The sequence below is a fragment of the Phyllobates terribilis genome, unplaced genomic scaffold, assembly GCF_046119375.1.
Source record: "Phyllobates terribilis strain yellow unplaced genomic scaffold, ASM4611937v1 Scaffold_8__6_contigs__length_399053987, whole genome shotgun sequence".
NCBI lineage: Eukaryota > Metazoa > Chordata > Amphibia > Anura > Dendrobatidae > Phyllobates > Phyllobates terribilis.
Window position 1 is genome coordinate 258238603 of NW_027362768.1, and position 19485 is coordinate 258258087.

Below are 19485 nucleotides of genomic sequence, written 5' to 3' on the forward strand. Positions count from 1 at the left end.
AGCTATTAAAATGGGGGACCCCCCAAAAAATGACTTGGGGTCCCCCCTATTTTAATAGCTAGCAAAGGCTAGGCAGACAGCTGGGGACTGATATTAATAGCCCAGGAAGGGTGCCATGAATATTTGCCCCCTCCCAGGCTAGAAACACCAGCCGTCAGCCACCCCAGAAATGGCGCATCCATAGGATGTGGCAATTCTGGCACTTAGCCTCGCTCTTCCCACTGCCCTGTAGCGGTGGCAGTGGGGTAATAGGGCTGGGGTTGATGCCAGCTTATAATGCCAGCTGACATCAAGCCCAGGTTAGTAATGGAGAGGCGTCTATAAGACACCCCCATTACTAACCCCATAGTCAAAGTTAAAAAAAAAAACACAAACACCCAGAATAAAGTCCTTTAATTGAAATAAAGACACAATTCTTTATTGTTCTAAATTAAACCATACTTACCATTACGCCCATTCCAGCTGAAGCCAACGATCTCCTGCAATAAAAGTAAAATAATAAAGCAACATCATCCTTACCTTTCCATGGTTCCCAGGACGGCTCCAGCTCTGCTACATTCACATGACAGGCTGGATCGCAGCAGAAAGCTGCCATCCAGCTTGCCATGCCACAGAGACTGAGAAGCGCAGGCATACTTGCGCTCCTCAGTGTCTGGCTGTGACGGCATCCAGATGAGCCGATTTCATGTCCAATGAACTCCGCTCACCTCATGCATGTCACTGACAGCGTGGGAAAATTCTCCTGCACTCAGCGCTTCAGCGTGAGAATTCAGTAAGCTGAGCGCTGCCATCCAGCTTGTCATCCTTCAGAGACTCTGCAGAGCGCAGGCATTATGGGAACTTCCGATTCCGGTATTCGATATTCTAAAAGTATCGGAACTCCGTATCGGAACTCCGATACCGCGAATATCGGTCGATACCCGATATTTCAGTATCGGAATGCTCAACACTAGTTAGTATATATTCATCTTGCTAATTTATCATGTATATCCGTAACTTAGAAACCTTTTCCCATGGCTCGAGCAACAACTGCTTCTAAAATCTGAAACAGAAAAGGTCAGCCCTGCGCACAAGTGAATTACTGCTAAATGATTGCTAAAGAAACTCGTGCTACCTTAGATCCAAACAAAGTTCACATCAAGTAATGCCCACAGAGAAATTGTTCTCACACAGCAGTGCCACGTAGCAATTCCTGCCAAAAAGTAGATAAATACTCCATAGTGCCAACACAGTAGTCCCCATATAACACCGCCATGCCACAGTAGAGTATGTTCTCCAGATACTGTTCCCAGTCCATAATAGTAATGTGACATTACCAATAGTAATAACACAAATTATGTCTTTGTTTTCATGATAGATTTTTTGTATATAAAATATATATATATATATATATATATATATATATATATACTTACTGTATATATATATATATATATATATATATATATATATAAATATAAATATATACTGTATACAGTACAGACCAAAAGTTTGGACTCACCTTCTCATTTAAAGATTTTTCTGTATTTTCATGACTATGAAAATTGTACATTCACACTGAAGGCATCAAAACTATGAATTAACACATGTGGAATTATATACTTAACAAAAAAGTGTGAAACAACTGAAAATATGTCTTATATTCTAGGTTCTTCAAAGTAGCCACCTTTTGCTTTGATGATTGCTTTGCACACTCTTGGCATTCTCTTGATGAGTTTCAAGAGGAAGTCACCGGAAATGGTCTTCCAACAATCTTGAAGGAGTTCCCAGAGATGCTTAGCACTTGTTGGCCCTTTTCCCTTCACTCTGCTGTCCAGTTCACCCCAAACCATCTCGATTGGGTTCAGGTCTGGTGACTGTGGAGGCCAGGTCATCTGGCGTAGCACCCCATCACTCTCCTTCTTGGTCAAATAACCCTTACACAGCCTGGAGGTGTGTTTGGGGTCATTTTCCTGTTGAAAAATAAATGATGGTCCAACTAAACGCAAACCGGATGGAATAGGATGCCGCTGCAAGATGCTGTGGTAGCCATGCTGGTCCAGTATGCCTTCAATTTTGAATAAATCCCCAACAGTGTCACCAGCAAAGCACCCCCACACCATCACACCTCCTCCTCCATGCTTCATGGTGGGAACCAGGCATGTAGAGTCCATCCGTTCACCTTTTCTGCGTCGCACAAAGACACGGTGGTTGGAACCAAATATCTCAAATTTGGACTCATCAGATCAAAGCACAGATTTCCACTGGTCTAATGTCCATTCCTTGTGTTCTTTAGCTCAAACAAGTCTCTTCTGCTTGTTGCCTGTCCTTAGCAGTGGTTTCCTAGCAGCTATTTTACCATGAAGGCCTGCTGCACAAAGTCTCCTCTTAACACTTGTTGAAGAGATGTGTCTGCTGCTAGAACTCTGTGTGGCATTGACCTGGTCTCTAATCTGAGCTGCTGTTAACCTGCGATTTCTGAGGCTGGTCACTCGGATAAACTTATCCTCAGAAGCAGAGGTGACTCTTGGTCTTCCCTTCCTGGGGCGGTCCTCATGTGAGACAGTTTCTTTGTAGCGCTTGATGATTTTTGCAACTGCACTTTGGGACACATTCAAAGTTTTCCCAATTTTTCACACTGACTGACCTTCATTTCTTAAAGTAATGATGGCCACTCGTTTTTCTTTACTTAGCTGCTTTTTTCTTGCCATAATACAAATTCTAACAGTCTATTCAGTAGGACTATCAGCTGTGTATCCACCAGACTACTGCACAACACAACTGATGGTCCCAACCTCATTTATAAGGCAAGAAATCCAACTTAATAAACCTGACAGGGCACACCTGTGAAGTGAAGACCATTTCCGGTGACTACCTCTTGAAGCTCATCAAGAGAATGCCAAGAGTGTGCAAAGCAGTCATCAAAGCAAAAGGTGGCTACTTTGAAGAACCTAGAATATAAGACATATTTTCAGTTGTTTCACACTTTTTTGTTAAGTATATAATTCCACATGTGTTAATTCATAGTTTTGATGCCTTCAGTGTGAATGTACAATTTTCATAATCAAGAAAATACAGAAAAATCTTTAAATGAGAAGGTGTGTCCAAACTTTTGGTCTGTACTGTATATATACTGTATGTATATTTATATATATATATATATATATATATATATATATATATATATATATATATCAGAGATGAGCTGGTTTCTTGTTACTGATTCTTTTGTGTAACCTCATGCCTCACCCATTTGCCATTGCCTGCATCGGCCTCATCTTCAGAGGTTCTTCACTCTTGTTATGTATCATGTAGCTCTGGGTTATGGCAAGGCATTGAGACCTACAGTACCTTTAGAGTGAGACCTAAAAAATCCAGAAGTTAAGCAGAGCATCAGCTTCCACCAAATAAAATAGTCGCTTTGAAAGATTATGGTGGGGGAATCTTTGGATTTTGTGTACTGTGGAAAACACTTGTGTTCCTTAACATTGACCCAGTTAATCAATGACAGTGCTACAATCTATATATTTATTATTCATTATGCTCACTTATATACGCAGCACTTTACAGACATCATCATCACTGTCCCCATTGGGGTTCACAATCCCAGAGAACCCAGAGGAAACCCACATAGACATGGGGAGATCTGTTACATCATAACTAAAGATGAGCGAATTAACTTAAGTGAAATTGAATTCTACTCAAATTTTCCAAAAATCTGCATTTGCCAAAATGTGAATTTTAGTTATATGCTTCCTTGTGAATTCAGAATTCTTCTGATGTCTAAAGGACCATCAAAAGGTTAAAAAAAAATAAAAAAAATCATTATATGCACCGTAGTGCCCACCTATCCGGTCCCTCTGCTCCTCACTGCCATGCATCCAGTATTCTTCACATCTTCTGATTTCCGGCATGAGCATTGAAATCCATGGGCCTCTAACACTCAGCCGGGACTTTCTACTCTGATGAGATCCTGGGTGGTTCTGCAGCTACGCGAGCCACGTGACGGTGCACATCATGATTTCATGACGTCATGGCTTTTTGCGCGCATGCACAGAACCACCCCGGGTCTCATTAGAGTCGGAAGTCCCAGCTCAATGTGAGAGCTCGGGGAATTCAGCAGGAGCGGTGGCAATCCGAAGACGTGACGAGGACCGAATTAATGCTGGTGAGGAGCGGAGGGGCCGGAGAGGTGAGCGGTAAAGTGAGTATAAAGATTTTTTTTATTTTTTACATTTTATATTTATTACCCCAGATCATAAAGAGGGACATTAAGTTCATGGAGAATAACTTCTCCGCAAATCCTGGGAAAAATCGGGCAAATAGTCAAATTAGAATTTTTCCTGTTTCGCTCATCTCTCATAGTAACTGTACTGGTTTAGGGACCGGTTGATATTTAAATGGTTTAAATAAAAACATAATATATCTTCAAATTTTATGCCGAAGGAGTGAGTGAAGTGGTACAAATGTTCTCCATGTATGGCCAGCCTGTCTATGCTGCCACAAGAGAAGAGAAGCATTGTTATGTTATTCTAATCTCCACCTACTTGTGGTAATGAAATGTCACATTCAGTCATCACAACAGGCTGGAAAGTAACATGTCCTTGGTTTACCAGCCCCAAGTGTGCATCTGTTGAGCTGACATCTAGTGTCATAGAAGAAAAAAAGATCTTTATGCAAAAACAAGAAAACATAAAAAACAAGCATCAAAATGTTGATCAAGTAGGAAAAGTGGATAAATGTAAAACATTCTTATTATTTTCTTTCATACTTATCTTTTTCATATTGTACATATAAACCAGCATCAACGTTTCATTCTTTGGTCTTCGGTCAGTGCCAAGGAATAATTATTAGCTGTAATACACATTGGAAACAATACTGATGATCTTCTTCACATTGGAACTCACTAGATGTCCAAAGAAATGGAAGCCGTCATTGATGTAATTGCTGGGGTCCAGCAGCAGATGTAAAAGCATCAGATATTATCGGATTGATTCATCAAAGTGTTTATGCCAATTGTCTGGCTTAAAACACTTTGAAAACTTTTATTTTTTTGCACAATGCAAAGTTGCACAAAAATATTGTGACTGTTGGCATTTTCACGCCAGTCATGGCCACCTCCCCAAAAGGAGGTAGAGCATGGGTGGGATGGGGCGTGGAGGTGCCCACCTAATAAATTAAGCAAAAAAAATGCCATTAAACAGGTTGTCCACTACTTTTTATTATCCCCCTAATGTATTCCCCTGGGGCCTATAAGGGTTTTTGTAAATACCTCGAATTGCAGTTACTGCCTGTGAGCGGCGCTATCACTGGCCGCTCACAGGCATCATGTGACCCCTGGCTGCAGCCGGCTCTGACATCCGCTGATGTCACATCAAGTTCCGGCTGCAGCCGGGTGTGACTCAGTGCTGCGCTCCACGGTTTATGCTGGGCTGTGGGCGGGGTTACCCCGCGCCTCACACCCAGCATCCACCGCGCGCTCTCCCTCTCCCCATTCATTGGGAAAGCACGCAGTGGATGCTGGGTGTGACGCGGTGGGGTAACCCTGCCCACAGCCCAGCATCCACCGCGGGGGCCGCGCCACTGATGTCACGTCTCACTTGACGTGACATCAGTGGCGGGTCACGTGATGCCTGTGAGCGGCCAGCGTCAACACTTCTAAGTAACATACAGTTTTTAAAAGAATTCGTCAGAGAGTTTGTTCCAAACATCTTGGAGAACAAACCACAGATCTTCTGTGGATGGAGGCTTGTGCAAATATGCATTTTTCCCCATTTGCATTCTGATGATTGTAGACTGACCTATTGCCTTTTATAGAGGATTTGTAAAAAAAATGGTTAACCTTGATATACTTAGATCTTTTTTTCTATTCACTAGCTACATGAATATGTGACTTTGAATATGAAATGTGTGCATTATTATTCACTGCAGAAAATTCTTTTCATTACAGGAAGAATCTTCAATGTTTTTCCAGTTTGGGCCCTCGATTGAACAACAGGCTTCTGTAATGCTTAACATCATGGAGGAATATGACTGGTACATTTTCTCCATTGTTACTACCTACTTCCCTGGATACCAAGACTTTGAGACTAAGGTGCGGAGCACCATTGAAAATAGCTTTGTAGGTTGGGAACTAGAAGAAGTTATACATCTGGATATGTCTTTAGAAGACATTGACTCTAAGATCCAAAACCAACTTAAGAAGCTCCAGAGTCCTGTCATCCTGCTGTATTGCACAAAAGAAGAAGCCACCTATATATTTGAAGTGGCCCATTCAGTGGGATTGACTGGTTATGGCTACACATGGATTGTACCCAGCTTGGTGGCTGGAGACACTGACACTGTGCCAGCTGAGTTCCCTACAGGACTCATCTCTGTGTCCTATGATGAGTGGGACTATGACCTTCCTGCTCGGGTGAGAGATGGGATTGCGATAATCACCACTGCAGCTTCTACCATGTTGTCTGAGCACAAATCCATTCCACAGTCCAAGAGCAGCTGCTACAACATTCAGGAGAGTAGACACGACGATGCCCATGTGCTAAACAGGTAAGCTTGTGAAGCATGACATCTTGTATAATGGCGTTTAAAAACAATACAATGGAAAGACTGAAAAATCATTGTCCGAAGTTTGCAGAAATGAAAACTGTGGCCAATATCTATTCTACATACACGTGTTACAATATATTAGGCTGAGTGAACCGAAATCTTTAACGAGGATCTAACACATTCTGGAATATGTCCCCATAATAAAATAGACCAAAGTATTAAACCTTTCTCAAATATAGAATACTGTGCAAAAATTTTAGGTAGATGTGGAAAAAAATGCTTGCACGGAATGTTTTCAAAAGTAGAATTGTTAGAAGTTTATTTTTATCAATTATCAAAATGCAAAGTGAATGAACAAAATCGGTATTTGGTGTCACCACCCTTAGCTTTCAATACAGCACCAATTATTCTAGGTACACTTGCACAGTTTTTAAAAGAATTCAACAGGGAAGTTGTTCCAAACATCTTGGAGAAGTAACCACAGATCTTCTGTGTATGAGGCTTGTGCAAATCCTTCTGTATCTTCATGTAATTCCAGACATACTTGATGATATTGAGATCAGGGCTCTGTGCAGGCCATATCACTTCCAGGAATCCCTGTTCTTCTTTACGCTGAAGATTGTTCCTAATGATATTTGTGGAATATTTGGGGTCGTTGTCCTGCTGAAGAATAAATTTGAAGCCAATCAGTTGCCTCTCTGGGGGTATTATATGATGGATAATTATCTGCTTGTATTTCTTAAAATAAAGGACACCATGCTTGATTGTTGCCTGCAGACACTCATTAATGTACCTCTCTAAAGCCCTTTAGCAAACAAACTGCCATCTGTTAAAACCCAAATGATTTACATTTTTACTCATTGGTCCAGAGCACAGCTGCCAATTTTCTGCACCCCAGTTGATATATTTCCCTGTATAGTTGAGTCACTTGGCCTTGTAGCCATGTCAAGGGTGTGGCTTTTTTGCCACAATTTTTCCATGAATACCACTGGGTATCACTTGTTAATACCAGTTCTGAGCTGTTAGCACTGCTGGTCATCTTGCAATTTCCAAGGAAAGTAATCAATCATAATAGGTCTATTATCTCCTGCACTAAGTATCCTTGGACAGTCACTGCGTCCGTGGTGCTCAATATTGCCCATTTCTTGATGTTTTTCAAAAAATCTTGAACAGCAAACCTTGAAACCCCAGCATACTTTGAAATCTTTGCCTGGCAGAGATCTTGCGGTATAATTACTTTGTGTTTTGTTGCTGTGATAAGTCTTTCCATGGTCTTTGACCTGTGACATGAAACTGTCTTCCATAACCTCACCTCAGAGTTTGGCTATTCCTCACCAAGTTTTACGCCTCCTACACAGCTGTTTCTGTTTTAATTAATGACTGTGTTTCAATGTACATATGAAAATGCTGATCATTATCACCTGTTTTGTATAACTGATCTAATGCAGATTCCTATTTTATTCATTCATTTTGTATTTTAGTAATTGATTAAAAATAAATCCTTCTACTCTTTCTTACTTTGCAGAATTTTTTCCACACCTGCCTAAAACTTTAGCACAGCTTTGTTATAATTGGTAAAACTAAACAAATTCCCAATTTATTGATAAATTGCTAATAGTTCTGGCCCTTTAATAAACACTGAAGTGGGGTCTCTCTGCTGTCTCACTGTTTGACAGCTTTATTAGACTTCCTGCTTTTCAATTGGGAGGTTCCACTGTGTGTAGGGGGGGACAGGACTGGAGCATATAAATACAGGGGAGGCGGTGTTATCTATATATTGGATGTAGCTGATAAATAATAATATTCAGTGTGAGGTAAAGTTTATGCTCCTTGTTAAAGGGGAGGTACTTTTTAGCCTCATTGGTTTTGGTCCCTTCATTGATTTTCTTTTGGTGACTTTATGGAAAAAATAAGTGGATTAATTCTCTCATTATATTTTATGGATCAACAAAATAGCAAAACAGCCAAATCTGGCCAGATCTTAGCACAGTGCTCCACTTTACCATAGAGATGCTGGAGAGAATCAGCTCCCCCTTCACAACTGGTTCCTCCCAGAGAAGATAGTCGCCCCAGATTTGGCCCTCACTTTGGTAAAGTGAAAGTAAAACCTATATCCCTGTTATACTGAGAGAAATCATCTGATTTGCTAGTTATATATAATGGACAAAAGTCTTATCATTTTATCTACTATCATTTTTCCTGTTTTTCTTATAATCAGTACATCCACCTAAAGACTGAAACGACTATGTGCCTCTTATATTACTTTACTTCTGTTGCCCCTTTTTTCTCTAGCTCCGTTGATATCTGCATTGGGGGCTTTGTGCAGCCAAAAATACATAATAGTAAAGACCCTGAACGTCATCATAAAACCATGACAGAAACCCGACATACCCCTTTACAGTCAGTGGCGTCTGTCAAGATAGCTTGGCGTCCATAATTACATGGAAGCGATACTGCCATCAGTGTCCTTATTCTGCTCCTATGATGGAAACCACAGTGAAGACTGCACGTGTGAACATGACTTTAAATGCCCCCTGTCTTCTTCTGTACACGGTAAATTCTATATACAGAGCACAGTGCAATACACAGTCAGCCCTATGACTCTCACTACTTGTGAGCTTAGAACTGACCAGTGATCTCACAATCTTCATTAAAGATGGACCAATCTGCTGAGCTTTGAATTCGGGAGATTGCTCGATTTTGGTAGGGAAATTAGATTTTGCTCCTTCTTATGCTTTTGGTTCTCTCCAGATCTCAGAAAATCATAAATGTAGGGTGTAAAAAAAAGATGAATAGTCACCTCACCGCTCGCCTGTTCAGCCTGCCATCTTGCCTTTCCTTTCTGCATTTCCTCGAGCACCGAGTAGGCCTCCGATGACACGATGCACGTCGTAATGCCACAATGTTACAATGTGCATTGCCCAAGGTTCTAACTAGGCCCTGGGGCACAAATGATAGTGACAATGGGTGCGCTGGGGAGGCACCAGTCAGATTCTAAAAAAGAACTGGTTTTGCAGGAGGTGGCCACAGACAATTACTCACTCCTCCTTCCTGATTCTTCTCTTGCTTTGCGTTTTGCCATTGTCCTTGTCACTTCTGGTAGCATGAGGCGGTGCACAGGTAGTCCAGCTCCTTCACAATGGCACATCTACATTTGTTGTCTCAAGAAGATTTTCTGTGTCTCCCAGAGCAGTCTCAATGGCATTGAGCCGAGACCGGTGCATGTACCATTCCACAAGGAGAGTCAGAAAGGGACGTCTAAGGGCATTGGTCCATTTGCAGGATTGGTACCATATTATGTGGTTTTCCACACTATACCTACATATTTTTATGTGTGTGTTTCAATACCCATTTTGTCTTTGCCTTCATCCCGCCTCCTCTTTTTGTTGGTTAGACTGTGGTATAGGGCATGTGTTACACGCACGCCGCTAGGTTCAGATAGGGCGAGACGGGTTTCATGAATTCTTTGGAATCCTGAGGGAACCATTACTCAGGGCCACCATAGGCTGCAGCTTCTCTCAGGCACATAGTAGATTCAGTTGCTGACCAGACACATCTGACGAGAATCTTTTTCAAAAGTTTAACGGAGTTTAATCTGAAGCATGAGCAGTGCAATTCAGAGATGTTACAGCAACAATCTTCATTACAGTACAGTCTGAGTTTCTTGAGCAACCGGCTTCAGTAACAATACAGTAGTTTCTTCACAAGGCACAGTATTACAGTCTCTTCATTAGCATAATTCAGCATAGATTAGATCTCTTAGCAGCACACTTCTATGCATACAAAACCACAGGCTTTTCCTTCACAAGGACACAGTAGTACACAGCATTCTTTATCCTGCATGGAGATGGAGGAGGGGAGGTTTGATGAGGGAGATTATCCTGTGACACAATTCCTTCCAGTCCTTATCTTCCTGCCTGATAATACTCTGCACTGTTAGTTCAGGGAGTTTATCTGACCTGTGTTTAGCTTCTCTTCTGATCTGAATCCTGTTCAGTTGCCTTCTGTTAGATCCAGGTAACACACTACCTTTCTCTTCGGCTTCAGCCAGACTATAATAGCAAGTTCCCCACAAGCCCCCTGGGGCTCTGCTAAAACACTCCCTCTCTCCTGTGACTGTGTTAACCCCTCTAGTTGCTGGATTATTTTGACGCACAACACTTCCTGTCTCCTGTGCTTGTGTTATTTGTGACAGTTGCTGGATGCTTTGGAAGCAACAGCACTACTTCTGCATGTCACACATGCTGTTACGGTACATCATTATATATTCCAATCATGTTTATAGCTCCCATTATTCCTTAATATTGTATATATTGTTTAGCCCATATTCATATTGTGTATTTTTTTCACCATTCCTACTTGTAAATTTTTCAACTGTCATTAGCCTCTTACTCTATTTCATTTTAATTCTCACACATGTCGATATATTCCATCCATTATTATCTATTGATTTATTTTTATTCTTTTATTCTATATCATTGTTTCGATGCACTCCTGTTTATTGCACTCCTGCTTTTGGACCGCCCATAGAATAAAATGTCACTGAAAAAGAGCACTACTACATACGATTATGTAGCTGTTGAAATGGGATTACAGATGTCACAGAGAGCCGCAGTCCCCATAGAGCAGACAGAGATGGTTTATTACCATCTGTGCCTTCTCCATCCCTGTATACACAGCGCTAATGAAGAGCTGTGTATGCAGTAATAGGAAGCACTACTGGCACTTTCTCCTCCACATACAGTGGTCTTGTGATCACTGTGTATAGGGGGAAGCAGGAGCTGCATTTCCCTTGTGATATACCAGCCCCAGTTACAAGAGAAATAAGATCAAAATAATAAATGTTTCAATATTTAAATACAACCCTCCCACCCCCAAAGTTCTTTTATGGCTCTATAGGGGAACAATGTGTAAAATGAATGAAGAATAAAAAAATAACCAAAAATAACAAAAAGTAAATAAATTAATAAATAAATAAAAGGCCACAGTCAATCCAAGTTGCTGTTACTGGACCTTCCCCTGTAAAAGAAAAAGGGGGTCCAATATATAAAAATAATTAGGACAGAATGGGGAGCAATTTTTAAATGTATTTTAGTGGTCTTTTGTGGTCATACAAAAAATATAAAGAGGGAAAAACAGACACTTATTTTTCTTATTTTTTTCCACCAATATCGCCCAATATCAGCAAAAAAAAAGAGAATGTGACAATAAAGCTTTATGTATCACGAAAAAGAGACTCAAAAATTACTTGAATATCTAAAAATGTATAGCTCTTTAAACCATATGTGCGAAAAAAAAACCTGAAAATGTGCCTGGTCAAAAATGAGGTAAATGACCCAGTCTACTACTGGTTAATGACATACATTGCTCTGCTTTGCTGACCCTTTCTGGTCTTTTTATTTGGCCATTTACTATTTGCTGTTTGAAGAATCGTCTGCATGCTTCTTGTGGGGTGTGTGGAGGCATCTTGGACAGCGTTGTCTGCTGGCTTTGTGTGGCGCCATGTTGCCTTATTGTGTCGGATGTGAACTCGCATTGTGCTCTGGTTGACGCCCTCTGTGATGTCCTTGCTCTGTTTCCATTGCATTATGATTTGCCATTCACTAATAATAGCGGTCGTTACAATTTACTGGCCCGGAGGTACTGTGTAAGAGCCCTTTGCTGGCCCGGAGGTACCGTATAAGAGCCCTTTGCTGGCCCGGAGGTACCGTATAAGAGCCATTTGCTGGCCCGGAGGTACCGTATAAGAGCCATTTGCTGGTCTGGCACCACTCCCTGATGAAGCCTTCTGCTGAAATTCGTTTCGGGGTCCAGCGTCATTCCAAGAGGAGGACACAGATACTGTTTGCTATGTAGTTGTAAGCCTGTTATTTCTTGCTATATTTATGACTCTTTAGCCCACATATAGATCTGTGGTTTCAGGGTGGCCATTGTGTGTCTGTTACGATTTGATGTACAGTGCATTGTACATCATCTATACCCACATAACTTCTAGATCACCATTGCATTGTACTCTGATAGTTTCAATATTTTGTCCATGGTACTATTGTAGCATTTTAGTGGTTTAATATTCTACATTTCTATACATGTTTATTATGTATTGTCTCATCCTGCTTGGTCTGGCATACACTGCGCGATTCCTTTGTTTGTAACCTCTTTGTCTATTCACATATACAGTACAGACCAAAAGTTTGGACACACGTTCTCATTTAAAGATTTTTCTGTATTTTCATGACTATGAAAATTGTACATTCACACTGAAGGCATCAAAACTATGAATTAACACATGTGGAATTATATACTTAACAAAAAAAAGTATGAAACAACTGAAAATATGTCTTATATTGTAGGTTCTTCAAAGTAGCCACCTTTTGCTTTGATGACTGCTTTGCGCACTCTTGGCATTCTCTTGATGAGCTTCAAGAGGTAGTCACCGGAAATGGTTTTCACTTCACAGGTGTGCCCTGTCAGGTTTAATAAGTGGGATTTCTTGCCTTATAAATGGGGTTGGGACCATCAGTTGTGTTGTGCAGAAGTCTGGTGGATACACAGCTGATAGTCCTACTGAATAGACTGTTACAATTTGTATTATGGCAAGAAAAAAGCAGCTAAGTAAAGAAAAACGAGTGGCCATCATTACTTTAAGAAATGAAGGTCAGTCAGTACGAAAAATTGGGAAAACTTTGAAAGTGTCCCCAAGTGCAGTTGCAAAAACCATCAAGCGCTACAAAGAAACTGGCTCACATGAGGACCGCCCCAAGAAAGGAAGACCAAGAGTCACCTCTGCTTCTGAGGATAAGTTTATCCGAGTCACCAGCCTCAGAAATCGCAGGTTAACAGCAGCTCAGATTAGAGACCAGGTCAATGCCACACAGAGTTCTAGCAGCAGACACATCTCTACAACAACTGTTAAGAGGAGACTTTGTGCAGCAGGCCTTCATGGTAAAATAGCTGCTAGGAAACAACTGCTAAGGACAGGCAACAAGCAGAAGAGACTTGTTTGGGCTAAAGAACACAAGGAATGGACATTAGACCAGTGGAAATCTGTGCTTTGGTCTAATGAGTCCAAATTTGAGATCTTTGGTTCCAACCACCGTGTCTTTGTGCGACGCAGAAAAGGTGAACGGATGGACTCTACATGCCTGGTTCCCACCGTGAAGCATGGAGGAGGAGGTGTGATGGTGTGGGGGTGCTTTGCTGGTGACACTATTGGGGATTTATTCAAAATTGAAGGCATACTGAATCAGCATGGCTGCAACAGCATCTTGCAGCGGCATGCTATTCCATCCGGTTTGCGTTTAGTTGGACCATCATTTATTTTTCAACAGGACAATGACCCCCAAACACACCTCCAGGCTGTGTAAGGGCTATTTGACCAAGAAGGAGAGTGATGGGGTGCTAAGCCAGATGACCTGGCCTCCACAGTCACCAGACCTGAACCCAATCGAGATGGTTTGGGGTGAGCTGGACCGCAGAGTAAAGGCAAAAGGGCCAACAAGTGCTAAGCATCTCTGGGAACTCCTTCAAGATTGTTGGAAGACCATTTCCATTGACAACCTCTTGAAGCTCATCAAGAGAATGCCAAGAGTGTGCAAAGCAGTCATCAAAGCAAAAGGTGGCTACTTTGAAGAACCTAGAATATAAGACATATTTTCAGTTGTTTGATACTTTTTTGTTAAGTATATAATTCCACATGTGTTAATTCATAGTTTTGATGCCTTCAGCGTGAATGTACAATTTTCATAGTCATGAAAATACAGAAAAATCTTTAAATGAGAAGATGTGTCCAAACTTTTGGTCTGTACTGTATGTCTTTAAATAAATAAATTTAGAGGATGTAGTATTGGTATTGGCTCTTTTGTGCAAGGAGGAACAAGAGGAGCACTGCCAGAGTGCCACAAAATGACCTCCAATGAGCTACTGGTGGGCTTATGTATTGCAAAACTGTCAGAACCATACTCCATAAGGGTGACATGAGGGCCTGATGGACTTTATCAGGACCTGTGCTCACCACTCAGCACCATGCAGCTGGATTGATATTCACCAAAGAACAACTGGTTTGGCAGATCGGTCAAAGGTGTCCTGTTCTTTTCACGGAGGACAGTAAGTTCACATAGAGCAGGTGACAGATAGAAAAGAGTCTGGAAACACAGTGTGAATGGTATGCTGCATGCATCATCATCTAGCATGAGTGGTTTCCTGGTGGGTCAATGATGGTCTGAGGAGGACCCTGACTGCTGTTCAGTACCCAGGATGAAATCTTCAAAGCCATGGTCAGAACTTATGTTGGTGCAGTGGACCATGGGTTCCTCTTGGTGCAGGACAGCGCCCGGCCTCATGTGGCTAGAGGCAGCACTTAGATTGACTGACTCAAGTTCCCAAAGACCTGAATCCAATGGATAACCACTGGTGATATTATTTATCAGCGCATCTGCCGCCAAGTAGTTTCTACTGGTGCTCTGATCCAGGTCTGGGAGCAGATCCCTGGTCTCCTAGGACACAAACCACCATCTCTTCAGGAGTATGCCCAGATTTTGTTGGGCGTGCATAAAAGCAAGTGGGGATATACACAATACATTATAAGCTTCCATCATGAAATTCACACAAATTGGATTTGCCTGTGATTTCAATTTTTATTTTACTGGGATATTCAAATGATTTGTAATCCAGACCTGAGTTGGTTGATAACTTTGGTTTTCATTGACAGTTTATATCTCAGTTTGTTCTCAATGAATTACACAATTTATATCAGTAAGGGATTTCAGCTTGAAACTTTCAACTTCATCGAGCTTCAATAAGTGATTTATGTGTTCCCTTATGTGGCTGCACATTTGTGAATCCTAACAGTATACACAGTCCGCACTGTCAGGATTCTCCAGTGCTGGTGTCGGGAGCGGGTGGCCATGTAAATTGCATTCTTGTGGTCACGCGCCTGCCAGGTCCCAGTGCCAGCACTGGAGAATCCTCACAGCATTCGCACTGCGCGCTGTGAGGATTCACAAGTCTGCAGTCACATAGATTGGCTGCAGACTTGAGTCCCGAGTCTGGAAAACCCCTTTAATCATAGCTATGACTAAGTGTGGACACACTTGAAGGGCAAAAGCTCTGCTTATGATTGTGGCACACAGCTGCATGTGCTTTTTAACTATGATTTGATGTAGGAATGAATGTTTACACCAGGTACTGGAATTGTATCAACTTTTTAGTTACATTATCAAACTCTGCAACTATTGTATTGTATTCTATTGTAATAATTCTTAAAGGGATCACTTTAGCTATGCCGGAAGTTTCCGTAAGCATTCATTGAACTATGCTGGTTTACCCTGGTCAAATATAAATACAGCGTATTTTTCCCTGGGGTTAAGGCATTTTTTTTTTTCATTCAGTACGCATCACAAAACTATTGTTAAGAGTATTCAATATTTGATCGCAATAAACGTACTCAGTTACATTCTGTTATATTTTGGAAAATGTCACATCAGATACAAAGTCTTTTTTATAGTTGGATTAATGTGCTTTTCCAAACAAATGATGGACGTCCGGTATATCCAGGCAATGTCACCAGTGGAGCTGATGTAATGAAATGCTTTTCCTGCAAGTGTGTGTGGTGTGAGAAGTCTGCACATAGCAGCTGAGCCGCCCTGACCCTGCATCTTGTCATCCAGCCCTATTTAGCAGCATTTCCATGGTGTATCCCTGGGGAAACCCTCTTGTCTTTTTTGCTGTTTGTTTTCACAGTGTATTTCTCCCGGTGGACTTCCCCTCCCATGGTTCTCACTGTTGCCGTCATTTCTCTTGTCCACCAACAGAAGAGAGAAATCCACATTGTTGATGGATCCTGCTCAAAACTGATAATTATTTATCATATCTATAAACTGTTTTCTAATCACATAAAATCATTTATAAATGACCAATTATACAATCTTTATAAATAAACTATAAAATCCATAGAGGCCTGATACATGGATAAATATATTGGTTTCCTAATATTTGTCATCATTTGCTGTATTCTCATGTAAGACAATAGATGCAGTTGAGGCAAAACTATGGCAAAAAAAGAAAGTTGCTTTAATTTCTCAAATGATACTGCCATTCTATGGAAAGACCCTCAGCCATGGCAATATTGGTCTACAGGATGATAACAAAGTGCCAACACCCAATGCATTTTTCTCCCCAAATATAAATTGTTACAAGAATTGCACAAAAAGCCACTGCCTGTGAGACGCCTGTGAAATTTTTTGGTGCATGAAAAAAAAAAACCATAGACTTACCATGTTTGTGTGTAAGCATTGATTTATGTTGTAATCAGCAAGAATAAGTATGTGTAGGAGTAATAAAACCTAACTTTTAATAGTCAACAATAGATAATAAATGGGGCAGGGGCTGTACAAATAACATAGGAAAAACAACACACAGATGATAAAGTAAAGTCAGCCATTTATCTCTGCAGCCGCGCAGCCCTCTGCCTTCTTACAGGGCTCCTGTCCCCGCCGGCATCCATGTATTGTCCCCATGATTCCACTAAGGGTTCTAACATTCAGCTCAACCCATACATTAATCCCTGCATATATCCTTGCTCCCCTGATGAGTCCTCCAATGCTGTTGGACGAAACGCGTCAGGAGGGAATTTAAGAACACGTTAGCGGGACAGGACCACACTTAAGCACTGTCCTCAGGACAGAGATTTCACACGGGGCAGGACAGGGAGTTGAATAGTGCCTTTGTAGTCATCATCCCCTCCTGGCCTTGGACGGCATACTTTGGTCACCCATTAGGTGAGATAAAAACCTTTCTATTCGGCACTGGTGTTTTTTTGCACTTTATTTTATCATCTGTGTGTTGTTTTTCCTATGCTATTTGTACAGCCCCTACCCCACTCTTATCTATTGTCGATTATTAAAATTGTTTATTCTACTCCTACCCATACAGTCTTTATCCTAATGATTACATCATTAATGTTTGGATCCCCATTTGGGAATTTGCTAATTTGCTAAGCATTGATTTATCCAGAAGTAACTACACACAGATTATATGTCAGTGACAGGACATATATTAAGGTTATACTCTTATGACATAGGCATGCATCTGTTTGAATGGACACACAAATAAATTCTCTGCAACTACGTATGTGATGTAGCTATAATATTCTACAACCATTTTGATAGGGAATGTGCCAGTAGGATCACCCCTCCTAAGCCGTCTATATGAGCATGTAGGTCCTAGGAAGCTGAATAACAAGATACCTTGAAATCTGTGATCTGATGTCTTATTTCAGAGAAATCCACGTTTTTCTTATATGTCAATGAGCTGTTAAGATCTATGGGCCGAACACTGATCTGCCTACAGAGCTTATTTTACATGAAGGGGGAGTTACCAGTGTGAGGTATGTAACTAACACAAAACAGTAGAACTGAACTTTGTCTCCTTACAAACACATTTTCTGCAGCTCTCACAACTCTGCTGTATTACAACCCTGTCTGCCTGTAAGGTTACATGCCCACAATCAAGAATAGCAGTGTATTGGACGCAGCGTATTTTTATGCGTCCAAAATGCTGCGTTCTAAATTGCAAGCACAGTGGATAGGATTTATAGAAATCCCACACCAACTGTGCTACTTTTTAACGCTGTGTAAACTCACCCGCGGCGTGGGTTTACTAGCCGCAGCATGTCAATTTCTGTAATGCAGACGCTGGTCACAGCTGTGTAGTTTTCCCAACAGTCAGTCATTAGATGCGGTAAATATGCATTTTCACTGAACACATGCGGATTTAAGTGTGTGGTTAGAACGCAGTGAAAATACGCTGTGTCCAAAACGCTGCTATTCCTGATCATGGGCACATGGCCTAAGATGGAAGCTGAGAGTTCACCTGCAGATGTGTCAGGGATAATCACACACAGCTCTGCAGAGAGCGGCCATTACACATCACACTGGTAACGCCATAAGAAAAACATGGATTTCTCTGGAATAAGACATCAGATCACAGATATCAGGGTGTCATGTTATTCAGCTTCCTATGACCTGCATGCCCATATAGACGGCTTAGGAGGCGGTGATCCTGCTAATATATTCCTTTTAAAGCCATGTATTAAATCATATTTGCCATATATGCATTGCAGGACAACAAACGTCATAACAGAAGTATGAATCGATATTTATTTAGGAAAGACTACATAACAAATAGAATCACCTTGTTCTCATGATTCCATGCTATGACAGTATGTTGCAGCATAATTTGAGTTTTCTATTATTATTGTAAGCCACCATGATTCTATTAAGGTTATATCTTTAGGTGTACAAAAATATTGTGTATTGTAGCCTCAAACTAGACTATTTTACATTCAGAGAATCCATAATCATCAACATTTTTTAGCTTCAGAATACTGTCAGCTTTAGTTGCTTAAAGTGTATTTAAAGGTAATCTGTTCCCAGTTTTGATAAAATCACACTTTTATCTGCTGCAGACCTAGCAGTTCTCTGAATGCTGAGCTCTGTGTAACCCCACCCACACCCCTGATTGGCAGATTTTTGTGTACACTGTGCATGGGCAGAAAGCAGCCAATCAGTGGTGGGGGTGGGGTATTACAAAGCTCATGAATGGAGGACTAGCTGGTAGCAGGTTTACTAGTCCTCTAGTGATAATCTCCTGCTGATAAAACAGTGATCTTATCAAAATTACAGCAAGCAGCCCTGTAAGTGACACATCACTGGAATCAAGGATGCTGTCTTTACATCATGCTGCTTTCTGATTATTTTTTTTATTTATAAAGGATAGCTGTCCCCATTGGGGCTCAGAATCTGAATTCCCTATCAGTATATCTTTTAAGTGTGGGAGAAAACCCATGCAAACACAGGGAGAACATACAAACTCCTTGCAGATGTGTCCTTGGTTGGATTTAAACCCAGGACCCCAGTGCTGCAAGGCTGCACTGCTAACCACTGAGCCACCGTGCTGCCC

At 41.2% G+C, this 19485-nt stretch overlaps 1 protein-coding gene across 1 annotated transcript in view; it reads left to right on the forward strand.

The window, feature by feature from the left end:
• GRIN2B (glutamate ionotropic receptor NMDA type subunit 2B) overlaps positions 1 to 19485 on the forward strand; it is a 794048-nt gene that overhangs the window by 520664 nt on the left and 253899 nt on the right. Inside the window, exon 4 of the mRNA XM_073644181.1 lies at positions 5930 to 6528. Coding sequence (XP_073500282.1) covers positions 5930 to 6528 — 599 coding nt within the window. The remainder of the gene's footprint in view (positions 1 to 5929; positions 6529 to 19485) is intronic.